Genomic DNA, 25,814 nt, shown 5'->3' on the forward strand with positions numbered 1-25,814 from the left:
AATACCGTGTTTAATTTCCCCACCTGTAGAATGCATAAGATCAACATTGAGGAGCAACTGGTGAGCAGTACGGATAGGTTTACCGAGGACAACAGTTACCTGAAAATCGAAGAATTTGCGGAAAGGCTGCAGATACCGGTCGACGATGATTCCACCAAAAAACTGTTCCGGATATTCATCAAGGTTTGTACAGACTGTTGTTACACATTGGAATTTGACGGTTATAGAAGTAGCACGTCACCATCCTACAAATAAATGTCGGTATCCTCAATCGGGTGGCCGACGACGCAACCGCTGTCTAACTGATGCTATTAAAGGCGTAGCTCACATCCAGGGTACTCTCATCAGATTTTCCGTGGACATGTTTTCCAGGTCCCGCTCCCACTTTAACACTTCGACGCAGATGCTCTGACCTGGCAAAGTGATCGCTATCTGTGAAGGACTAGCTCACCCTCCAGTCATTTGTCCAGCCCGGACTGCAGAATCGCTCCCATTTCTGTGGTAGGTCCTGGAATCGCCTACACTCCACTGGTCTACGTTCTGCCTTGACAGGGCTTCCAGAACTTCCAGTAGTAACTGACCCATTTTTTTTATTAGTTGATCACCCAGGTGGTAAATCCTTTTAACGGATTGCAATCCAAAACGCGCAAGCCACCGCGTCCCCCCAGTTTGCAACTCTGGGTGCAATTGGAAGACTCATGATACAATGATAAGGAACACTGTACCCCCTACGCCATAAAGTCCACCTGGGGCTACTGACCTTTGTTCCCACCTCGAACTGTTTGACACACTATACTTCAATAGTGGGAGGACAATTCGCGCTAGTGCGTTCCAAGGCAATACTGGTTTCCCTCCTCTGTCAGCAATACCTCCTTCTAACACAACTCGATTCGCAACCCCTCCTCTGACGAGTTAGGACCCGACATCTCATCATGTGAATGAGGTCCCCATGTAGCGCAACTACTAACTTTGTGGATCTAGTCCAGGAAGTCCAGAAACATAAAGCGAGTTGTCGACGACCCTAAGTGATCGGTCCACCATTGGCCACCACTTTGCGCATCTACTCGTTTCGCGAGTCGGGTCCATAGCCACCGAAACGAGTTGGCGATCGCTCTCACTCTGGTCACGTCCGCATTTCAGGGCCATGACCCCCCGAACGCGTGCTGGACCCTCACCCTCACACCCGAGTACCTGGTACCAAAGTACCCGGGTGCACCACTTCTTCCGCGCGGGTTTGGCAGACTCGTCGATGGCCTCTAGTGGGTTTAGTGCAATGTGGTGGAAAGAGAGGTGATGAGAAAGAAACGTTGCAAAAGTAGAAGTAAAGTTTTTTCTTCGTAAACATGGTTAGCATGACAGAAGTGACGTCACTACCGACCATTTCCGCGACGCATTTTGCCTAGGATAATTGAAGCTCCCTGACAACGACGCGTCGCGACGCAGGGCTTGTTTATGTTTATTTTTCTTTTTTCTCTCGTACGTGCAATAGTGTGCGTTCCTTTGCGCCACCTTAGTAAAAGTGTACCTCATTGGGTTTAGTGATAGTTTGTACGTCTCGGTGGTCGAGTGGTTAGCGTGGTAAAACGGAAATCGCTGGTCCACTGATGGCATGGGTTCGATTCCCATCTCGGTACTGGGTGTTAAATGTTAATCTTAAATTGTCCACGTCATTTATTCAGTCTGTAAAGCCTAAATCGGCTAAGACGGTGTATGTCTTTTTTAAAAAAAAATTCTCTTGGCCGTACATCTGCAATACGCCGGACTTGCAGACACGTTTCCACCCTGGACCACGAGGAGGTGGAACTACCAGCCCAGCCCAGGTAGGCTTCTACCTGTGAGTTCTTCGGAGATTTTATGAATCATAACGCGAAACATCTCCAGAGGACACCGGGGGTGGGGCACTACAGCTACATACTTACCTAAGGGCACGGCTCCGATTGACCCACGCATAGGGCTAAGATAAAAGATCTCCACTGCTGGCGATCCCGAGCCAACGTCTTCATTTGCTGCCAGCCAAGGTTCAGGGGCTAGACTACACCGCCACGAGCTTCTGGGCCTACCTCTTCTTCGATGCCCATCTGGATGCCAGTGAACTGCCTCTCTGCAAATCTCGTTTTCATCTCTTCGAAGCGTGTGCCCAATCCATCTCTACTTACGTTCCCGAATCTCGATTTCTAGCGCCTTCTGATGACACCGGCGATGTAGTTGTATGTTTAAGCACTCCACTATCTCAACCTGATGCCTATCGAAATTGCAAGGATTTACTGTGTTGATTTCTATCGACTTGGTCTTTCCGACATTGATTTTGAGACCTGCTGCCTTGGAGCTTTCGGGTGAGGTCGTCGAGTTTGCTCTGCATATCCGATTGTGTTTGGGCGAGCAAAACAATATCGTCTGAGTGGTCAAGGTCGTTTAGTTTCTCCATTGTTGAAGCATTCCACGGCAACCCTCGGTTCGGTGTTCAGTCAAGATCTCATCCATTACGATGGGATAAAGTAGCGGTGAAAAAATACATCCTTGTCTCACTATACGGATTGGATCAGACAACACCGTCGTGCAGAACCTTGCACGGAAATGCCTTGTACTGTGCTTCAAAGAGATGGACTAGTTTCTCTGGGACTTCTGGTCGCCTTAGAGCCGCTCAGATGTTTTCATGGTTAAGTCGGTCAAATGCTTTTTCGAAATCAACGAACACCAGTAGAAGAGGGTCCTGGAATTCGTTGATTTGTTCCAGTATGATTCGTAGCGTTGTAATGGTCCACACTTGATCGTCCGGATCGAAATCCAGCTTGTTGCCGTCGGAGTGTAGCGTCGATTTTCTCCTGGATCCTATTCACGATCACTTTGCAGAGTGCTTTGAGAGTTGAACAGATCAAAGTTATGCCACGCCATTTACCGCACTTGGTCAGGTCTCCTTTCTTCGGGACTTTTACAAGGATACCCTGCATTCAGTCGGCCGGGAATGTCGCAGTATCCCAAATGTCAGCGAAAAGACATTGCTGCGGGTTCTGTTGGCCATCGCTATTTGTGATCCGGAAGAAATGTTCAAAAGAAAATGCTCAGTCCAAAACTTGAGCTGATCTGTTCGATCTGTCAACAGCTGACCTACTCGGTCTTTCAGCGGCATTCTTGCATTAGTCCTTGCAGCACTGCAGGCCTGCGGGCTTAACAGGAAACCAACTCCTCGTTCCCGAGTAGCGTCTTCTCTATGGCAGGTAAAATAGGCAGCGGTCGAGGAACAGAAATAAACGCGGTTTACGGTGTGACTGACAACTATGGAAAGAGTTTTATTTCGTAAGCAAAGTGTGTGTTTATTTTGTGTGTGATGGAGTAATGAAAAACACTGAATGAAATGTTCCGGGTAGAACTGACGTCGGTGCTCCATAATGGGGTGTCCGACACTCCTCCTCAACGATGTTAGTTCGAAGTCTCAATTGAATCTATGACGCCGATGGCTGTCCTGTGCCGCTCCAGCTTCACGCGATCCAGGGGCTTTGTCATTATGTCCTCCTCCATGCTTTCAGTAGTCATGTAGCGGAGCTCGATGATTCGTTTTGAGTATAGATCTTTGGTGAACGCATACTTGGTGTTAATGTACTTAGAACGGCGTTCCAGACGTTCAGACTCCACGATCTTCATACACGATTGATTGTCCTCCCATACGACGACAGGAGCTCGTTGTTCTTGCTGTAGATCCTGGAGCAGCTTACGGTACCACAGCAACTTCTGGCAACCTTCCGCCAGGGCCACGTACTCGGCCTCGGTCGAGGACACAGCAACGCATGATTATTTTCGTGTGCCCCATTCGACGAGCCCTCCGCCGAACTTCAGTAGAAAGCCAGAATGTGATTTCATGTCGCTGGCCCAGCTAGCGTCCACGTAGCATTCAAGTTCGCCGATGCCGGATCCTAGATGCAAACGGTAATCTTTCGTAGCCTTGAGGTACCTGATGACTCGCTTTGCTTCGGTCCAATCACTGTTCGACGGATTTGAAACTTTTCTTCCCAGCAACGATGTAGCCACGCAGATGTCCGGCCTGGTGTTTACCGCAATGTAAAGCAAACTGCCCACCAAACTGCGGTATGACGTGTTTGTAGGCAATTCGGTCTCCTCCTTTTGCTTGAGATATTGGTCCATTGGAGATGAGTCCATTGGCACTTTTGATGGTTTAGCGTTTTCGTGCCCGAATCGTTGGATGAGCTTCCCGATGTAGTTGGATTGGTCCAGTGTATAATGGTCGCCCTTCCTGTCTACGCGTATGCCCAGGAAGTGTTTGAGTTCACCCAGACACGATAATTTGAAGTCTTTTTGAAGCGCACGAGATATTTCTCCGAACTCCTCCTCCGAGCTGAACGTGATGACCATATCGTCGACGAATATCAGAATGAAGGTCTGCTTCCCTTTGTGGCTGCGAATGTACAGGCATTTGTCGGCACTAGCTTGGACGAACCCCATCGTTTTGAAAACTCCGTCTATTTTCTTATTCCAGGCCCTGGCAGACTGTTTAAGTCCATAAATGCTTCGTTTTAGGCGACACACCATGCTGTTGTTTCGTTGGAAGCCAGGCGGTTGCTTCATGTAGACAACCTCCTCCGAGTCTGCATACAGGTAGGCGCTTTTTATGTCCAGGTGCTTGACTAGCATCTGTTGCTTGCTAGCCAACACGAGCACTGTTCGTAGGGTCGCCTGTCGTACGACGGGGGCAAAGACCTCGTCGTAGTCTTGGCCGCATCTTTGCGTGAATCCTTGGGCAACCAGTCTTGCTTTATGACGCACTATTTGCCCGTTTTCGTCCTGCTTTCTTTTAAAAGTCCATTTGCATCCTACCGGTTTGTTTCCAGGCGGCAATGGGACCAACTCCCACGTACCGTACTGTTCAAGGGACTTTATCTCCTCCTGCATTGCTACCTGCCAGACAGTAGCATCGGATCGTTTGATAGCTTCGGAGTAGCTGCGGGGTTCTTCTTCGAGATGCTTCACCACGACTGCGGCAGGATCGAACCTTTCTGGGGGTACACCTTTCGTGCGCCTTGTTGACTTTCTGCCTACTAAAGGTTCTACGGGGTCATCTTCGCCCTGTAAGGGTTCATTGTCGCTGAATCCGCTGATCTTCGCTGGAGCTACCTGCTGCGCTTGAGTCCCTTTCGTCTTCGATAAACTTGGCGTCTCGGCTTACGTGGATCTGACGGGTGCCTCTATCCAAAGAAACGGTATGCCTTGTGCTCCGGCGAATTACCGATGAATATCAGCTTTTGAGCTGTGGCGTCCAGTTTCTTCCTCTTTACTTTAGGAATGTGAATCCAAGCGCTGCAGCCGAAAACTTTCAAGTGATGGACCTTGGGTTTCACACCATTCCAGAGCTCGACAGGGCGTGACATCAAGAGGTTTCGTAGGCAGAATGTTTTGGAGATATACTGCCGTGCCAAGCGCCTCTGCCCAGTAACGTTACTTTAACTTTGCATTGAAAAGCATGCAGCGCACCATCTCGATGAAGGAACGTTTCTTTCGTACCGCAATTCCGTTCTGTTGGGGGCTGTAGGCCGCTGTGTACTGCGGCGCAATCCCCTCTCGCTTGTAGAACGACCGCGACTTGTAGTATTCTCCGCCCTGGTCTGAACGGATGGCTTTCGGTGAACGACCGAACAGCGTCTTGGCACGAGCGACGTATTCTTCTATTTTCGTTGCGACTTCTGATTTTTCCTTCAATAAGAAGATCACGCAGTATCTGGTGTGGTCATCAATGACGGTCATAAAGTACCGATAACCACTAACCGACGGTGTGTCAACCGGACCGCAAACGTCCGTGTGCACCAGATCCATAGTAGCAACTGACGTAGACGTCGATTCGTTGGGAAAGGTAATACGTGGTATCTTACCTTTTAGGCAGCATTCGCACTGCTCGTCAACGTTGCACTCGTGGATTGTGATGCCGTCCGCCAGGCCGCCCTTCTGCAAACGCTGAATCGCTTTCGGATCCCGGTGGCCGAATCTCCTATGCCAAACGTGCTTACAGTCCTTGTGGTGATGGTCGCTTGCCACCATGACAACGCTCTGTGGTTGCTTGATGTGGTACAGGCCGTCCTTCAAGGTTGCCGCTGCTATTTTATAGTGACTTCTCCTCGCACTTTCCTTCAGATCCAGAAACGATTTCCGGTCGGCGACGGTGTGGCTTGTCGCACCGGAGTCGACGATCCACGGCTTGCTTGCGTTTACTACAGCTACAACACCGGTAGCCAAAGCAAACGAAACGGTTTCCTTCCGGCTTGATGGTTTTCCTTGGGATATTGATTCCGCCTCCTTGTCGCGAATCAGCTTGCGACACTCTTTCTGCTTATGACCCGCCTTCACAATAGTGGCAGACAAACGGCTTCTTCTTTCTGCTGTCGTGGCTAACCTGCAGCACCGTACCGGGCGCCGATCCCTGCTGCTTCGCTGCCTCATCGAGTAGCTTCCGCTTGACCAGTTCGAGCGTGAGGTCTTCGTCCGATCTGCTTTCGAGAGCTGTCGTTAGCGTGTCAAAAGAACTGGGAAGACTTCTCAAGATCATCGCGACCATGAGATTCTGTTGCAACTCTTATCCGGCGTTGGCTAAACAGGCAAACAGCTCTTCCATCTCGAAAAGGGTGCTCGACCATATCTTCTCCGTGGACGTAGCGCTTGTCGCAAATCCTTTTGAGTAGCCTCGTATGCCAGAGTAAAGCAGAACTTTCCCGGACTGTGTCTTGTGTTCTCCAGTGTTAGGCCAACGGACTTCGCTCAGTCCCAATATCTCTAGCTTGAGGCGGCTAGCTTCTCTAGCAAGTTGAGGCTGGGCAAGGCTCAACACATTCCAAGTTCCAATTCTAATCCGTGTTTTTATGCTAAAAGTCGTCGCCAAAGTTCCAATTCGGTTATTTTTTGTCTCAGGTTCCGTAACACTTTAATAAATCGGGAGCAGTAGGTTGTAACCCTAAGGTCCCGCGATGGGGCTGCCATCCTGGACTTAGCTGGCGGGAGTCGCATTTCATAAATTCAGCCACTCGCTGCGAGACAGACGCTGTTTCAGCCGCCTCTGACCTATCTGTTTTCTTTTCTTTCCAGCCCGAACGATCGATGGAATCGATAGACTTCCGAGAGTATCTGTTGATGGCTCTGTTCATCGTTACCCTCTACTCCCCGAAACTGAACTACATCAAAGTATTATTCGAGGTACATATTGTCGATTGTACATTTTTTTAACCCTGGTCATGTTTATAAAACTTTTTTTTAAATTCTTAGCTAAACGGCGAACGAGGACAGGTTTCGCGACAAGAGTTTTACAGCTCAATCAAGTTTCTGGTGAAAATTACTCCTCAAGAATCGGATGCCATCTTCCTAGCGGCCGACAGTGGCAACTTTGGGCGAATTTCATTCGGTAATAACTCTCCCAATTCAAATTTGTATGAAAAATAAATCTACCTTATTTTTTCTCTTCAGATCAATTCACCAAAGTTTTGGAAAAATATCCCGCTGTCCAGAAGAAACTTCAAAAAAATAACGATCCCAACAATATGAGGCTTCCATAAACACCACCTTCCAGGGGTAACTCTTTTTGTACTGAAAAAATAAAAACGGAAACCAGAAGTCCCCGGGTAGCGAGTTGAAGCAAACACATGTCGGAAGAAAATCAAGGCTGAACCTCCCGCAAGCTGTGTTTTAAAAATGTAGGACGTCAACCTATCGATGCACTCCGCAACGGCGAACGGAATCAGCACCACCAAGTTACTTAAGCCCGCTACTAATTTATTATTTATTATCTGCCGCGAGCTGAGCCGGCCTCTATTCTAATATCAAGTAAACTAGACAAACCGAAGTAATTGAACCATCCTCCTGTCACCGCGACGGTATTGTAGCAGTAGTACCGGATCATATCAAAGAGAGAATGGGGTCTAATTTTAAACTAGTAACGAGCCAGACGCTTTTTCTTAAGTATAATACGTTTTAAAAGTGACCAGACCAATGCTTCAACTACGAAACTGACTGATATTTCCAGGATCTTTAGTTCTTACTTTCAATAGTTATTATTGATCATCGAAAAAAAAATAGAAACAGCTCAGTGACTGTTCAACAAATGTATGTCTGTGGAATACTCGCCTACATCGTCGAATGTCTAGTGACGAAGACGGTTCGAGACAACTGACGTTCGCGGATAAATCCGTTTCGTGTACATATAAATATTGGCCATTTTGGATAACCTGAAGAAAAAATTACACAGTTTATAAGAAGGAGAAAAAAACGCATATTGTTTCGAATCAAATTTGAAACGGATACCGGGATAAAAAAAAAACAAGAGAAAAACACATCCACAGTAATGTGGCTAAAATTTTACGTTTGAGATATATTTGATGGAAAAACTTTGATATTAAAATTTAACTAAGTTGAGCGATTAGATGTTTAACGAGGGGGGGATGATGAGATGCGTATGTTGTACACCAGGTGTAATGTAAGCATTTAGGATCAACAATCGTTGTGGGACGATCGTGTTGATCGTTCGCGATGTGACCATAGAAGCTAGAGCGCAAAATGTGTCCGTGTAATAATCGATGGCAATTGTTGTCGTGTGCTGATGGAAATAAAATGCAAAAATTGTCCAAAATGCGTTTGTGGAAGATTTTTTGTACATCCGAAATCATTCATCGCCGAATATTCATCCCTCTAGTCCTTAGTTCCTTAGTTTCTATTTAACTGGAGCTAGATTTTGTTCCAGTAAAAGTTTTAATATCTTATTCACAAAAAATCAATCCATAAAGCGATTTTAGAAAAATTAGAATAAAAATGCAGATTTAGAATAAGAATTCAGATTTTGTTACAGAAATTAGATAGTTAAGACTTACATCTAAAACTCAGTTTTTTTTCTTAAAACTTAGAGAACTCAGATTAAGATTTTAGATTAAGACTCAGGTTTCAACATTCAAATTCAAAATTGATTAGCATTCAGATTCACGAAAAAGATTCATATTTCAAAATTTGCAAGTAAAACCTAGGATTAGAGTTCAGAAATCAGAGTTCATTTATTGATACCTTAGATTTGAAATTCAAAATTTCAGTTTGCAATTTTGTATCCAGATTCACAATAAAGAAGATTCAGAAGAAAAATTTCTTAGATTAAAATTTAAGATTTAAAATTTGGGGTTTGAATATTCCGAATCAGATTTTAGATTTAAAAATTTCGGAATGCAGATTCAGATTTTCAATTTCAGGCTCATAATGCAGAGTCAGATTTTAGATTCAGAATTGAGAATCAATATTAAGATCGACAATTTAGATTTATTTTTGAGATTTTTGAAAAATTCAGATTCTATATTCAGTTAAGTATGAATTCACTAGGAATCAGAATTCGATTTAGTCTATAAAACTCAGATTCTGATTTCAGATTCAGTATTGAGTAACTGGAACACATAAATTAGATTAAGATTAATCAATTCTCAGATTGAGATTTCGGAATTCAGATTCAGATTCTAAATACAGACTTATATTTCATCTAAAGATTCTGGTTTCAGACTTCAGGTCTAAATAAAAGATTCAGAATTTCAAATTGAAAATTTAGTTTAAGATTCAAATTTCAGATTGAGTATCTGAATTTTAATTCAAATTTCAGATTAAGCAATGAAAGTCGAAATTTAGCTTCTTATTGAGATTTAATATTGACCTTCTAAAATTCGTTATTTAAGTTTCGAGTTTTGATTTGAAATTTTTGTTTCAAATTTCAGACTCAGAATTCAGTTCAAGTTAAAGATTCAGAATTGAGACTCGGAATTTAGATTCGAGATTTAGATTAAAAATTCACATTGATTTTCATAATTTAAATTCGGGATTCTTATTAATTCTTTAAATTCACTCAAATTCAGTATTCTATAATGCTTTCAAAATTCTAAATTCAGGATCATATTTTGAATTCAGATTTAAGATTTAAGTTTTAGATCCAGAATTGAGATTCAACGTTCAGATTTATAGTGAGAATTTAGACTCAAAATTGAAATTTAGATTCTATTATTCAACTCTATGAATTCACTTAGATTCAAATTTAGACTAAATTTAACTGATTCTGGCTTTTTATTTAGACTAATGATTTAAATTTCAGACTCAGAATTGAAAATTAAGAATTCAAATTTAGGAATCGGATTCAAACAAAAGTTCATGATTTCAACTTTTAGATGGAAAATTCTGATTAAACTCTTAATTTAATGATTTTTTATTTTTCCTCAAAAATCATTTTTAACATTTTTAAATGATAAAAAAAAATTAAAGTCAAATACGATTTTTCACTTTTTCGATACATTAATTGTTGCAAATTTGTTACTTTATGAAACGGCGGGTTAACTAATTCAGAATTTAAATTTCGGACCCAGTTTTAGAACTCAGATTCTGATTAAAATTTTAAAAATTAAAGTCAGGATTCAGATTTAAAACTTAGCATGTATGTTCAAATTTAAGATTCGGAATTTCAATTCCAGTATTCAGATTTTTTCTGATATCAGAATCAAAGTTCTATTTCTCTGTGGTTCAAATTAGTTTTGGGACTCACGAGTTCAGTTTCAGGATAAGAATTTAGAAATCAGCTCAAATTCAGGCTTTACAATCAGGATGAAAATTCAAATGTTTTAATTCAATTCTTTGAGTTTATTTCAAAGATAGATAATTAATTCATTCAAAATTCAAAGAGAAATTTGAAAACTCAGAATTTCTGTAAAATTTTAATCGGTTAGCAATGTTGACTGAATATCACCCTGGTGTGCTGCTAATCACCCCTCGTAAATCGTGTAGTACTACAACCGGTCACCAGAGGCGCTAGTGTAGAATTGTTTTGTTTACAAGGGGTTTTCTGAAAAGTCGTATTTTCAAAGCATTTTTTTAAAATTAATTTTGTGTTTATTGAGTTTTACGTTTTTTAGATAACAGCGATAATTTCTAGCTAATTTTCTCGTATAATGTTTAAAATTTAATGTTTCAAAAATTAATAGGTTATTTTGATTTATTAGAAGTGATTTTGTCCACCCAAATCAATCTGCGAAAAAGAGCGGTTGCTTGTGTTGTTTTTTGGAACGGAAGCCGAATTTGAATTCAAACAAGTTGTAATTTTAGAAATTGTCTTTCAATTACAAATATTGTTTTACAAAGTAGACTCTAGTTGTTAGTGTTGAGTTTCTAAAAACTTGATCGACACACGATCAGTCGAAGCACAAATGATGGAGTCCGAAGAAGTCCAATCGAAGATGCAGCGCTCGCTGCGCAAACAAAAGTACAAGCAACTGCTGGAGGCGGGGGCCGAGCTAGGACTGCGAGCGGAAACGGCTGACCCAGTCGATACCTTCCAGGCCATCACCCACATCCTGGAGGCTTCGAATGCGCTGCAGAGCGAGGGTCGCATCAAGGATCGGGCCGAAAATGCTACCGAGGTGCTGATGGACGCCCAGGTGCTCAAGATGAGCCACGACGTGGTCCATGCCGCGATGATGAAGATGGGCAACTCGGAGTTCTCGGACGATGAGTTCGTAGGCATCATCGTAAGTTAATGGCTTCTTTCTTAGTATTTTTTTATTTAGTAAACCTTTGAAATTTTTGTAGCTCTCGAGCTTCGACACCGATCAAGGTATCGAAAATTGGGACAAAATAACGCGGGAGGCTGCCTCGGTCTTCCGGATGACCAAACACAGCCAATCGTTGTATGGGACCTTCGAACACGAACCGGCTGTGGTGCAGAAGGAAGCGAAACAACGCACCCAGAGGCAGCGAGCCGATTTCGGCCAGGCCAAGAAACCGGACACCATGGAAAAGCTGCAAAAGCAGGAAAAAGGTGCCCAGAAGTTGTCGCTCATCTTTAACCAGATCATGCGGATATACGAGCAGCGCAAGAAACCCATTCCCTACTACGAGCTCATTATCGATCCGGAAGATTTCATGAACACCGTAGACAATGCGTTCCAGATTTCGTTTTTGCTGCGAGACGGGCGAGTGGCGCTGGAGCAGGACGAAAATTATGATCCAATTTTGAGGCCCACGAATCAGCGCGAGATTGAGCAAAGCCAGCGGGTGAACGAATCGACCCAAGCGATTCTGGGGCTGAATCCGAGAAAGTGGCGGGTAAGTTAGTCTGATCCCGAATCCTGGTTATTAGTTTGATTCTTACCTCGGATGCTCAACCTTATTCCAATCTTACTTATTATTTACAACGTGGAAGAAATGATCGAGCCAAATGCTTTATTATACCACAGCATACTACGGCATCAAGGAAAAGTGTGCTGATTTACAGTGCTTCATGCTGGAACTCCCTGCCTTTATCGACAAGACAGGCTAGTTCATTGACTGCTTTCAAAACGGCCTTGAATCGAGTTTCGTTTAGTTGTTTTAGTTTGTTTTTCTTTTAATTATTAACACTCAATAAGTAGAATATTTTCAAAAATTGTTTTCTTTAACCTGACTATAAAGTTAATTGTAACTAACAGGCTACGTTGAAGTTGATAATCAATAAATTACAAATTATGGATACTTGATGCTGACTCAGATGAACAGATTTTTCTGACTTGCCCATCCATTTGAAAAGTACTGGTTTGAAAAAACAATCCATGAATTAACATCCGTATTTTTAACTAGGATGTCTTTTCAAGTGACTATATGACTCTACGTAGAAAAAAATTACCTATAAAATAGAAATCCACTAAACAATCTTTTTTTATGTTACAGGAAATGCAAGAACGCTACCAGGTGGCCGAGCCGCTGTTAATATTGAACCGCGAGGAACTGGATCGAACTCAGTCCCAGACTCAGCAGAAGTAACAACGATTGTGCTACCACAATCATTCGTTTGACCCGATTGGTCTCCTATTTACGATAAAATCTGTTCCCATTCCATCGACCAAACGAGGAAACGGAAAACCTTATCCTGTTTCTGTACAAACATAAGTTGATAATCTTAAGTTATGTCTTAAAAAACCTTTGCGGTTTTATCGATTGAACTGCTAAGTTCGAAGGCATTTCGGACTGTCTCGTGTAATAAACGAACCGAACAACGGTTATAAGACTTTTAACTTTTTTTTTCTTCTAGTTGGTAAGAATTCACGTGTTTTAAGGGTTAAGAAGTGTATAAATAAATTATAGGTACATACTACACTATTTCGCTGTTCACTCAATCGAACTTCGAAACCGAACAATCCACCAGGGAAGTTGGAAGATTGAGGAGGGCAGGGCAGGAAGAAACACGGCGGCGCACCAATCACTCACTCATTCAAATCTTTGACCTGATCGGAAGGATGGTAATGGACCGTTTTGTTGCTATTCTCGTTGATGTCGAAGGCCTGTTTACCGGATGTTTCTTCGGTGCTTTCGGCAGTTGAATTTACAGGAGTTGTCGTTGTTGAAGGATGTTTAGCTGCAGCTCTTCGCTTGTTGTCGAAGAGCAGCTTCTTGATGTTGCTGAACGGACTTTCGAAAAGTACCGTTAGCAAGAAGGACGCTATGAAGATGACACCGTATTCGTTGAAATCGAACTGAAATGAAACAAAAAAAAATTTTCAAACCCTTGAATTTTCTGGTAAGAATCCGATTGTCTCACCAAAACCGAGGTGATGAAGTTGAACAATTGTGCGTTCCGCACGCGACCAACGTTGTAGAAAAAGATGGGAAACTGCGTCAGATAGACGGCATACGAGATCTTGGTCGTCACCCGGAATCCTCGCCAGGAGAATAGGTCCGTCAGTTTGTCTATTCGAAAAAAAAAATGACAAATCAAATAAGAATATATTTTAAATTTTCCGGCAGTCCATCCTTACTTCGGTAGCCCAGATGCGAGGTGAAGACGGCCCAGGCGAAGAAAATGCACCAGGCGATCGGCGAGAAGGCGGCATAATTTGCCGCGTGCAGCGGATCGTAGACGTAGTGCATCGAGCCCATCGGGGCCGGACCGAAGAAGGCCACCATCAGCAGCAGCCAGCTGGCGTACCAACCCCACCGGAGTTGGTTCTGTGGGATAGAAAAAAAAATCAAGTGTAAGTACCCATTTTTGGTTTATTCGAAACAACAACTTATCATCCAATTACAATACATAAATATTGAATCTGTGGAAAACTTTTTTCAACAAATCAGGAAACTCGAATCGAACGAAAGTATTATTTAGTTGGTAATGGTATTTTAACGTATACATAAATACCCAAACTATTAATAGTCACATGACAATTATTATAGCCTTTTTACATCTATATTATTGTTAAACATTGAAAAAATTAATTGTAAAATTGTGAATATTTTGGAGGATATTCAAACTGATTACATTTGCAAGCAGGAATATAAGGAAACATATCGTTACTTTTACTAGGATGTGGAGAGAAGTCGCTTTGAAATTAAGTCAAATCAATAATAAGATATAAGAGATTTTTCATATTTCCACTGGAATCTAATGCCATATAAATGCGAGTTTTTTCTAAGCAAATATTCTACAATAAAAAATTTAGAAAAGATTTATAAGGCAACCGAAGGTTCCTGGATTTAATCACGGATAAATAAGTAAAATCATTGAGCTTAAAAATTAAGTAAAGGAGGCGTTGAGTTAAAACTGTTTAAAAACCATGCAAATGCTAATTCCAAGCAAATACACTACCATACAATTGCTGTAAGAGGAACCTCACTGGAGCATAGTTGCGAATCTCTCCAAAGGGCAGTGGATATAGTTGTGGAAAATATTTTCGACCTTGGGTTAGAACTTTCGCCCACGAAATGTAAGTGCCTTCTGATCTCGACACAACAATGCGATAATCCCCCAGAAATAAATATCGGCGGTTGCACTTTGGAATACGTCAGATCCCTGAGGTTACTCGGCATGTACCTCACACGAAATCTGTCGTGGTCGTGTCATATTAGAGAGGTACAAAAACGTACGGCTCCGTATCTTAACTTTCTACGAAGCATATCGGGCCAGTCATGGGGAGCACATCCAGCAGCAATGTTAGCTATTTTCAAGTCATGTGTGAGATCAATATTGGAATACGGTTCCATATTTATGACGGAGTTAACACAAAAAGAAGCCATCGTTTTGGATAGACTACAATGGGCAGGAATTCGAATCTGTTTGGGCTCCACAAAAACCACCCACACAGGTTCACTCGAAGTGATGGCTGGTATTATTCCGCTGCAACAAAGAAGAGAACTTGCTGTCATGCGTTTTGTAAATAAAAGAGCGTCACTTTCTTCTTGGCATGGTCAATACTCCAGACCGATCTTGGAAGGTGGCTTAGTGGCTACGGGAATACACCGCGCCATAAGAATGCTTAACGAATTTATTCCACTTGAACAGCCTCTAAATAATCTCCCATGCTACATGGTCAACCGTGAAGTTGTAAGAACAATAATATCCATTGATCTCACTGTTAAACGGTTATGTTCAGAACACCAGAACTCATCGGCAGCTGATTTGGTTTCAAACTATCTCTTGGAAGTGTATGCCAACGCGAAAATCTTGGCAACTGACGGGTCGAAAGATATACACGGCACAGGTTATGCTGTGGTAAATAGTTTTGGAGCGCCTGCAGAAGGGATCAAACTCGACAGTAAAGCATCAGTTTATATGGCAGAGCTTCTAGCAATCAGGCATGCTGCGAAAATGATCGTAAGCCTTCCTGTTGCTCAGTATATTATTCTAACCGATAGTTTGAGTTGTCTCACGAGCCTGCAAAAAATCAACATCAATCAAAAATATCCCGTTGCTTGGTACGATATAAAAGCTTCCATTCTTGAAGGACAAAGAATGGGGCACGAGATCCATCTGATATGGGTTCCGTCTCACAGAGGTATTCCAATGAACGAGTTGGCAGATCAAGAGGCGAAAAGTGCGTGCATCAATGGTGGTACAGCAGATTATATTTTAACATCATTCGACATCCAGTTTCCGATTCGGCGTACAACAGTGCACAAATGGCAAGCAAAGTGGAATGCAGGAACTAAAGGACGTTTCTGTCACAGCATCATCTCTAACGTTTCGCTCCAACCATGGTTTAGTAGCTTGGATCTCAACCGCAGACAAATTGTAATCCTTTCCAAATTAATATCAAATCATTCACGGCTCCCTGCTCATCTGACTAGAAATGGTATCCTATTGGACGCGACGTGCAGTTGTGGCGAATCCATCGCAGATCCTGATCACATTATCTTCGCATGCAGCAGATTTGAAAATCTTCGTAGACCTATTTGGCGAATTTTAATGAAAAAAGGAATTCCACCCGATATTCATTTGATACTAAAAAAGAAAGACATTGAATTATATAAAACGATAGCTAATTTTGTAATTGAATGTAAAATAGACATGTAAGTAGAAGAGTAATTAACACTTGGCCGGTTATGTTATAGAGGTAAAGCCAATAAAAAAATTAAAAAAAAAAAAAAAAAAACAGTTTAAATTTGTTACGATTCTTTTTAAATAAAGTGAAAGAAAGCGAAGCAAATCTTATTGTAACTGATTTTACAGTGATTTTGTTCAACATTATATGAACATGCATTGTGCATCATCAGCATCAACGTGCACAGTCCTCATCTCGGATGTATCGGTAACGATAAAGACGAATTCTACGCGCAGCTGGAACGTGAATACTACCGCTCAGGACGGCCAGGAGGAGCAATTCAAAACGACAATTGGAAGGTTCAGAGCGCACCAGATGACCAACGAAAACTGTCCCAGACTAATAGATTTCGCCGCCTCCAAACGAATGGCCGTACGTAGTACCTTTTTTCAGCACCGCCTCCCACACAAGTACACCTGGAGATCACCGTACCAAACTCAATCACAGATCGACCACGTTTTGATCGACAGCCGGCACTTCTCGGACATCATCGACGTCAGATCCTGTCGGGGCGCCAACATCGAGTCAGACCACTGTCTGGTGATGGTGAAGATGCGCCCAAAATTATCCGTAGTGAAGAACATACGTATCTGACGCCCGGTACAGTTAAATATCGCACGACTGAAGCAACCTGAGGTCGCGGCAGACTACATACGCGCAATCGCTCGAAGCAGCGCTGCCGGCAGAGGGCGAACTTGACGAAGCCTCTCTTGGGGACTGTTGGAATACCATAAAAACAGCTATCAACAGCGTTGCGGAGAACGTCATCGGGCATGTGGAACGAACTCGACGGAACGACTGGTTCGACGATGAGTGTAGAAGGGTAATGGACGAAGAGAACGCCGCGCAGGCAGCAGTAGTGCAAAGAAGTACCCTTCGAAATGTGGAAAATCACCGACAGCGGAAGAGGCAGTGAGTCTGAATTTTCCAGGAGAAAAAGCGCTGCCTGGAGGAGGAGGAGCTCGAGGAGCTGGAGCAGCTGCATCGTTCCCCAGAAACACGAAAGTTCTATCAGAAACTCAACGCATCCCGCAAAGGCTTCGTGCCGCAAGCCGAAATGTGCCGGGATAAGGACGGAGGTATCCTGACGGACAATCGTGAGGTGATCAAAAGGTGGAAGCAGCACTTCGATGAACACCTGAACGGCGCACATGCAGGAGATCAAAACGGTGGGGGAAGGTAGCCAACGACGTAGAGGAGCCACTCCCAACGATGAGTGAAGTTAAGGAAGCCATTCGCCGGTTGATAGTCCGGATCTGGGACATAGAACAGCTACCGGAGGAGTGGAAGGAGGGGGTAAAATGCCCCATCTACAAGAAGGGCGACAAATTGGACTGTGAGAACTACCGAGCGATCACTGTCCTCAATGCCGCCTACAAAGTGTTGTTCCGAATCCTACTCCGCCGCCTAACGCCACAAGCAAACAGATTCGTGGGAAGTCATCAAGCCGGCTTCATGGAAGGACGGTCTACGACGGACCAGATATTCACATTACGGCAAATCCTCCAAAAATGCCGGGAACACCAAGTCCCTACGCACCATTTATTCATCGACTTCAAAGCCGCATACGACACGATCGACCGTGACGAGGTATGGAAAATCATGGACGAGAACTGCTTTTCTGGGAAGCTGATCAGATTGATAAAGGCGACGATAGATGGAACGCAGTGCTGTGTGCGGATTTCGGGTGAATTGCCGAGTTCATTCGAATCGCCCAGGGGGCTTCGACAAGGCGATGGTTTATCCTGCATGATGTTATTAGACGAGCGGTGGGCGAAATGCGGGGCACGATTTTCAACAGATCCAGTCAACTTATCTGCTTTGCCGACGACATTGTTATAGTCGCCAGATTATCTGCGGAGGTGGAGGAAATCCACCGCAAACTGAAACGCAAAGCAAGAAGGATTTAGTTGACGATTAATACGTCCAAGACGAAGACGGCCGACCGAACCGGCTTGTATGAGCAATAACAACCCGCATATTAAAAAACTATATTTCAAACAGTCTATACGATACATCTACGTCTCCAGGAAAAGTGATTTTCTCTGTAAACCTAGCGCTTATTTTAAACTCAACGGTCACGATCGACGGCGACGAGCTGGAGACAGTCCCCGACTTTGTCTATCTGGGCTCACTGGTGACCTTAGACAATGTTAACGAGCTTTGTCTAGGCACATGTTCGTCACTATTTTGCACTTTCTGACAATGACAATGACAATGAATTCCTAAAAGCTATTGATCTTCGTCTATAATTCTTTTTATTTTCATATTTTCCTATCTATCTTCTTTTTTCATTCAAAGTGAACTAGATATAAGCACACAATTGTAATCAAACCAAACTAGTTTGGCTCCTTAAAATCTAAAGGTATAAGCCGTTTCAAATGAAGAATTTACAAAAAAAAAATGACAATGAATCAGCGAATTATCAGCGGAAGTCTTGCCTACTATGGACTCCACAAGCAACTGCGGTCGAGAAGACTTAGCCCTCGCACGAAGGGTAACCTGTACATGACGCTCATTAGACCGGTTGTTCTCTACGGGCACAAGATGTGGATATTGCTCGAGGAGGACCTGCACACACTCAGAGTATTCGAGCGAAAGAAGGTGTTCTTCCGAAGAAGATAAAAAAAACACATAGTTTTACTACAACTGAAATCCCTTTTGCCTGGCGTGGTCTTTAATTCTGTAATCTCTGCAGCGATGTATGTATTTCCTTGAAAAGTTAGCATCTCACGAGACAAGAGCTTTAATGCGATCGTCAATTGAGATTGACCTTAAGAAACTTCTCTTGGCAGTCGCAGAAGGTCAAATATCAGCCTTGAGCTTATTCCATTGGCTTTGAGGTTGAGTACCATAATAGTGCCTCATTTGACAGAACAAAGGAACAAAACAGCACGAACAACTGAACGAATTATGAGAGCCTAATTAGAGTGAGCCGTTGAGATCTTGGCAGAATACTTTAAAAGTTGTACAGATCAAAGTTACGTCACGCCAGCTATCGAACTTTGTCTTCTTCCTACGGGACCTTTACGAGGATAACTTGAATGAAGTGGAATGAATTTTGAGTTAAAATCTTAAAAATCGCTATGAAATCGGTGTGTTTTGCAAAAAATCGGCAATCGGTATATACCGATTCTTGGTCAAAATTTTGCTCAAGAATTGGTATAAATACCGGAAAATCGGTATGTGTGGCATCGCTGCTTACAAGCCTGGCTCAGACATTTCGATTGTCGGAGCGCAGTAAGAGAGAGAGCAGCGGAAAATTCTCTCGTCGTTGCGCTCAGCTTTCGTAGCCTACGTTCACATTGTGCTGGCAGAACACATTGTGTGATTTTGAGGAGCACAACACCCCTGGCGAACCATCTTTGGCGGCGTGCAGGAAAACGGAGTGTGGAGGCGAAGGATGAACCACGAGCTCGAGCGACCCTATGGCGAACCAAGTATCCAGAAGGTGGTGAAGGCTGGCCGGATACGCTGGGCAGGACATGCCGGAATGCCGGATGACTGTCGTGTTATGTTCGTAAAGTTATGTCGTGAGACGGAATACTATGTAAATAAAAAAAATGAACATGTGTTCTTTCTTTATAAGCGGTTCTGAAGATCATCCTTAACTTTTTCCTTTCCATATGGTAGCACAGGTGATCTCCAACTTTGCACAGCTCGCATTTGAACTGGACACCGTGGATCCACACCATTTTTAGACCCATGATGCATTTTTGAATGAAGATGCATTGCTCGGCAGGTCAAAAGCTGCGTTAAAGCTCGGAATTTTTCGAAATTTATATCAAGTAGTGATTAATTTGACATGTTTTCATAATTATCCTAAAATAAAGATACTGATGTGCACAACGTTGCCTAATCAAGCTGAATCAAACGATTGCATGCTTAGTTTTAATGTAAAACATATGATTTTTTAACAGGTATAGAGGATCGCAGATGATACAACGGGGACAAAACGTACTTCTTTTTCTTGTTGTAACCATTCATTATAATGGTTATAAAAAACTGTGATTTTTGGATAAAAACATTGGAACTTATGCTCCGGTCCAAACTTTAAGGATGCTTGTATATTAGACTGCCCCAAATTTGTATGGGAAGTTTCAAGTTTGTGAAATGCGCTGCAGGCTTAAATTGATCCTAGGCTTAGTACAAGGTCTCATGCCAAATTTGGGCCAGATCGAATCACGGGAAGGGGTCGCTCAACGAGCCTAAAGTTTGTATGGGATTTTGAGACATTTTGTTCGGGAGGAACATGAAAATCCAGTTCGACGGAACGACTGGTTCGACGAGGAGTGTAGGAGGGTGATGGACGAAGAGAATGCCGCGCGGGCGGCAGTAGTGCAAAGAGGCACCCGTCGAAATGTGGAAAATCACCGACAGCGGAAGAGGCAGCGAGTCCAACTTTTCCAGGAGAAAAAGCGCCGCCTGGAGGAGGAGGAGCTCGAGGAGCTGGAGCAGCTGCATCGTTCCCAAGAAACACGAAAGATCTATCAGAAACTCAACGCATCCCGCAAAGGCTTCGTGCCGCAAGCCGAAAAGTGCCGGACAATCGTGAGGTGATCAAAAGGTGGAAGCAGCACTTCGATGAACACCTGAACGGCGCACATGCAGGAGATCAAGACGGTGGGGGAAGGTACATCGCCGGCGTAGCCAACGACGAAGAGGAGCCACTCCCAACGATGAGTGAAGTTAAGGAAGCCATTCGCGAAGCACACTCCACAAGCAACTGCGGTCGAGAAGACTTAGCCCTCGCACGAAGTGTAACCTGTATATGACGCTCATTAGACCGGTTGTTCTCTACGGGCACGAGACATGGATATTGCTCGAGGAGGACCTGCGTACACTCGGAGTATTCGAGCGACGAATGTTAAGAACCATCTTTTGCGGCGTACAGGAGAACGGAATGTGGAGGCGAAGGATGAACCACGAGCTCGCGCGACTCTACGGCGAACCCAGTATCCAGAAGGTGGTGAAAGCTGGCCGGATACGCTGGGCGGGACATGTTGCGAGAATGCCGGACGACTGTCCTGCAAAACAGGTGTTCGCTACGAATCCGGTAGGAACAAGACGAGCGAGGGCGCAACGAGCGAGGTGGTTAGACCAAGTGGAGCGTGATCTGGCGAACGTGGGGTGCCCAAGAAATTGGAGAACTGTTGCTATGAACCGAGTGAATTTTAGGAATTATGTTCGTCAAGTTATGTCGTGAGACGGAATACAATGTAAATAAAAAAAATAATAAAAATAAATGAAAATCCAGTTTTTCATAAATATTCGGCCGATTTCTTTCAAAAACGGGTTTTCTTAAAGCCTGAACTATGACAAATATTTTATCCCAAGACTGCATTTTAATTCGACATATGATAAAAAAGTCTAATAGACTTCAAAAACGGGGTAACTTTTTTCAGGGTGATATATCATATACCTATATATTCATATATTCATCACCTTTAATGAGAGACACTGCTTCGAACATTTTGAAGCAGTATTAACAGTGATGAATATCAACCTGGAAAAAGTTACCCCATTTTTTAAGTCTAATAACTTTTTTATCATACGTTGAATTGAAATGCAGTCTTCGGTTAAAATATTTGTCATAGTTTAGGCTTTAAGAAAAAACCGGTTTTGAAAGAAATCTGCCGAAGGGGACTAAAGTTATTTATGAAAAACAGGAATTTCATGTTTCTCCTGAACAAAATGTCTCAAAATGCCGTACAAACTTTAGGCTCGTTGAGCGACCCCTTCCCGTGATCTGATCTGGCCCAAATTTGGCATGAGACCTTGTACTAGGCCTAGGATAAATTTAAGCCTGCAGCGCATAACTTTTTCAAATGTCGGGTCATTTGGAGCACTCTATTGTATATATAGGATTGATGCAACATTACAGAATTTCTGAACTCTTCGGTTTGTAGAAGAAATTTTCTTCTGGAAGCTCCAAGAAAAGTTAAAACCACCATTTTTCCTTTTTTTTTGCTCTCATTTTATCATTGTTCTATAAATTATCTGTACAATAAGTTTTACTCTATTTTTGGAGGGAAAATGGCATATATTGTAATTTTTACTGATACTTTCATGTTTTCAATCAAGTTTGTTGATTTCTTTTGCATTCGTGTGATATGTCGTGGATAACCTAGTTCTCATCGCTTATTGTGTTCAATCTGTCTTCAAGTACAGTGAGCAGAAGATTACCGTTAGAATAATTTATCCGTAATATCTAATTCAAAGTAGCTTCGAAAAATGCCATATCCAAATTTGCGGATCGTCTCAAACGATAATACGTGACGCAATGTCTATTTGCTACACCAGGATATGGAATCAGAATCATAAATACACCCAAAATAATTTTCACTTAAAAAATAAGTGACATCTGTAGTAAAGTCTCGCCATACGTAATTTCATTTGAATTTTAAGTGATGGGTCAAGTGAATTCACTTAAGTGACCGGTCAAGTGAATTACACTAGGACGTTCGAGTGAAATTTATCTGAGTTTCTAAGTATGTTTCTAGTTAATTATCTCTCGCGTTTTTAAATAAAAGAACATTTAACGAACAGCACTACGATTTCAAATACTTACATTACGCTTTCGCCATAAATTTATGGCGAAAGGAAAATTCCATCGTAATCCCAAGGCAGATCGGTAACTGCGGATAGTGCGACTTCTAAATCTTCCCTGCTGCAAACCAAAAAACCTGTCCCGTTCAACCCACAAGCTGAAACATGATAACACCTTTAAATAACTTTTTCTTACATCGCTTTTAACACAAACTACCGCCAAAATCGCCTATTAAAGAATTGGGAAAATCCAAATCCAGCATAAGCTTTAAACGCTGCTCTTTAGAATTTGCCATTTCGAACTCTGAAAATAAACACAATTACAACCTGACATTCACTTGAAATTCAAGTGATGGGGAAGTGAATATTTTTTCTCACTTCAAATTCAAGTGACAACTGAAGTGAATGTGAATGAATTCACTTGAAATTTAAGTGACTGCCAAGTGAAATGTATATGTCGCACTTGAATGGAAGAAAATCACTGGATCCTTGTTTTTAAGTGAAAAATCATGTGTATTTTAAGAGTGAATTTGGGTTCAGTGTAGATATGCTAACAGCATTACACCTCATTCCCACCTGTGAATTCTGCTCACATATTCTACACGTTTCGCACCAGTTGGGTCAATAAATTAGACAATCATTGTGTGATAGCCCAGCAGCAGTGCACACGTTAAACTACCGATATAGTATTGACCAAACAAATCGAAGATCGTTCCACGAACTTTTCGAGCAAACTATTTAAGCATACATAAATAATTGTACTTTAAGTTAACTGGGCGTATAGGGGTAAGTACTTACCGGCGTTAGGCGCGTCGATTTGTAGACGCGACACGCGTAGCCCAGCATGACGCCCATCAGGTAGACGGTCAACCGGTGGTAGGGCAGGATGTACATGTGATCGGCCGTGTCGAATAGCTGCTTCACTCTGTTTGATTGAGTACAAATATGCATACAGTTAAATGTGTTGTAAAATGACCATCGAAATCGGCTATAAATTTGCTATTACAGCTGGAAGTAGTGTCGTTAAACGGTTCTGATGTAATAATTAGACTATCACCACCTGTCGTCGGACAATTAGCGCTAAGTCGAAGCAATTGTTAGTCGTAAATTATATAAAATTTGAATATGAGCTGATTATGAACTACCTACTCATGCTGGATAACAAAGTTGATACTTTATGGTTTGAGATAGTTAAGATAAAAATTGAGTAGAAATGTTTAATTACGAAAAAAGTATTATCAATTCACTCACGACGTTCCAAAGTAGACGTAGTTGGACAGCCGCAGCTTGTAGGTAACGTAGAATCTGTGCGCCGTAGTGACCAGGGCCAGCACCACCAGGGCTGCCGCTCCCTTCCGGGGCCACTTCCAGATCAGCCAGATGAACAACGGCGAAGCCAGAAAGAGCTCCGTATCGATGCCCACGTGATGCGTATGGGTCAGGCACATGTTTTTGAACCCAAAGTAGTTGTGAATGTAGATCATATTCCGCCACCAGTACTTCTTGCAGATATCACCGTGGTTGGTAATGACTAGATTCCACTGCGGTCCACTACCCAGGAAGGGCAGCACGAAGGTACAGAACAGGATCAGCGCCCCCAGGGGAGGAGCTATCCGGAGAATACGTCCCAGGAACTCCTGATGCAACTGGATGCGTTGACCTCGCATCAATCGACCTACCAGCGAGTAGGTCGTCAGGAACCCACTGAACATAATGAAGGGATCGGTAAAGATCGACGCTGCCCGACCTACAACGGTCCATGGTTGACCTAAGGTCTGAGGGTGTGAGAGATTGATTCCGGGTCAATTTCTAATAGACTAGACTAGACGATCCAATTTGAAGCCATTACCTCGCTCATATCGGTTCGATTAACGTACGGGTTGAAGAACAGAGCCATCGATTTGTGAGCTATCACCAGCAGCAAAGCATTTAGGAAACGGATCCCGTGCACGCAGGACACATCGTTGGGGTCTTCCTTCACGCAGAAGATCGAACGCGTATTCCTGATCAGCGAGAACGAGGTCAACCATTTGTCTTGTTGGAAAAAAAAACATATCTTCGGTCAATAACCTAGAAAAAAAAACTCAAAGCAAACACCTACTTTTCCTCGTTGATTTGTACTCATAAGCCGTCGAAAGAAGCACAACGATCAGATAGACTACGAACCCGGACCACACCTTCAGGGTGTTGTCGGTGAAGTAGCGGGTCCAGATGGAGTTTTTCACTTCACACAGTTCCGGCTCGACGGCAACGTCCAGCTGGACTCCGGTGCCCTCGCCCAGGTCCTGAAGGAATTCCCTCAGCGACAGCTGGATGTCCTGGGCACTGCAACCGGCCGGGACGCACAGGGCCCAATTGATGGTGGAAAAGCGGGGCACTCGATGGCCGGGCTGAAATGGTAGGAGATTGCAATGATATTTCGTAAGTATTGGTATTAAATTTCAAATGACAAAACGCTATGAAACACATTACATACATAGAATTATTTTACCCTAAAACGACGAAATTCAATTATGAAGAAAAAATTAAAATTGAAGTTTTTTTTATTTATGCATTAGACTGAGTCGATTTGGGGTCATTTTCTCAAATCCTGGGGTTTCGTTTTAATTCAAAACTCATCCATGATTTTTCACAGAATTTTTAAATAACGTTTTCATGGGTAAATTTGAACTTTTAGGAAAATGGGAAAATGGAATGATTTGTACTGGAAATACACTCGCAATACAGAAGATATTCAAATATAATTTTTGAAAAAATAAAATGGATTAAAAAATTAATATTAGAAGAAAAATTAGTACAATAGGAAAGTTTTTTGCAAAAAAAATCGTGCGCATCCTTTCGAGTTCGAGATATTTTTCAAATTGAAAGTTTTCGCACATTTTGTCTCTCACTTTTCTGAAAGAAAACGATCATATCATACTTCTT

At 42.8% G+C, this 25,814-nt stretch overlaps 3 protein-coding genes across 13 annotated transcripts in view; 2 read left to right on the top strand and 1 right to left on the bottom strand.

The window, feature by feature from the left end:
* LOC129749892 (lysophosphatidylcholine acyltransferase) overlaps nucleotides 1-8,614 on the top strand; it is a 79,780-nt gene extending 71,166 nt beyond the window's left edge. For all 11 annotated transcript variants that reach the window (XM_055745016.1, XM_055745058.1, XM_055745050.1 and 8 more), the window contains exons 7-10: nucleotides 30-183; nucleotides 7,081-7,188; nucleotides 7,258-7,393; nucleotides 7,456-8,614. In XM_055745016.1, coding sequence (XP_055600991.1) covers nucleotides 30-183; nucleotides 7,081-7,188; nucleotides 7,258-7,393; nucleotides 7,456-7,544 — 487 coding nt within the window. In that variant the 3' untranslated portion in view covers nucleotides 7,545-8,614. The remainder of the gene's footprint in view (nucleotides 1-29; nucleotides 184-7,080; nucleotides 7,189-7,257; nucleotides 7,394-7,455) is intronic.
* A 2,434-nt stretch (nucleotides 8,615-11,048) lies between these two features.
* On the top strand, nucleotides 11,049-13,043 carry LOC129749945 (EP300-interacting inhibitor of differentiation 3). The gene is made up of 3 exons (XM_055745097.1): nucleotides 11,049-11,522; nucleotides 11,584-12,099; nucleotides 12,700-13,043. Exons 1-3 carry the CDS (start codon nucleotides 11,202-11,204, stop codon nucleotides 12,790-12,792), a joined length of 930 nt encoding a protein of 309 aa, XP_055601072.1. The 5' UTR covers nucleotides 11,049-11,201; the 3' UTR covers nucleotides 12,793-13,043.
* An 8-nt stretch (nucleotides 13,044-13,051) lies between these two features.
* The window catches only part of LOC129749880 (nose resistant to fluoxetine protein 6), a 43,539-nt gene continuing 30,776 nt past the window's right edge, over nucleotides 13,052-25,814 (bottom strand). The window contains exons 4-10 of the mRNA XM_055744990.1: nucleotides 24,991-25,279; nucleotides 24,739-24,923; nucleotides 24,141-24,664; nucleotides 23,688-23,814; nucleotides 13,785-13,974; nucleotides 13,568-13,716; nucleotides 13,052-13,502 (exon numbers count right to left, since the gene is read on the bottom strand). Of these exons, the coding sequence (XP_055600965.1) occupies nucleotides 13,233-13,502; nucleotides 13,568-13,716; nucleotides 13,785-13,974; nucleotides 23,688-23,814; nucleotides 24,141-24,664; nucleotides 24,739-24,923; nucleotides 24,991-25,279 (1,734 nt within the window). The 3' untranslated portion in view covers nucleotides 13,052-13,232. The remainder of the gene's footprint in view (nucleotides 13,503-13,567; nucleotides 13,717-13,784; nucleotides 13,975-23,687; nucleotides 23,815-24,140; nucleotides 24,665-24,738; nucleotides 24,924-24,990; nucleotides 25,280-25,814) is intronic.

Source organism: Uranotaenia lowii, chromosome 1 (assembly GCF_029784155.1).
Source record: "Uranotaenia lowii strain MFRU-FL chromosome 1, ASM2978415v1, whole genome shotgun sequence".
Taxonomy (NCBI): domain Eukaryota; kingdom Metazoa; phylum Arthropoda; class Insecta; order Diptera; family Culicidae; genus Uranotaenia; species Uranotaenia lowii.

Bases quoted from the DNA above. Each gene is read 5' to 3' on its own strand.
- LOC129749945 (XM_055745097.1), top strand. From the start codon at position 11,202: ATGATGGAGTCCGAAGAAGTCCAATCGAAGATGCAGCGCTCGCTGCGC. The intron at 11,523-11,583 runs GTAAGTTAATGG...AAATTTTTGTAG, and splicing joins ATGAGTTCGTAGGCATCATC to CTCTCGAGCTTCGACACCGA. The intron at 12,100-12,699 runs GTAAGTTAGTCT...TTTATGTTACAG, and splicing joins TGAATCCGAGAAAGTGGCGG to GAAATGCAAGAACGCTACCA.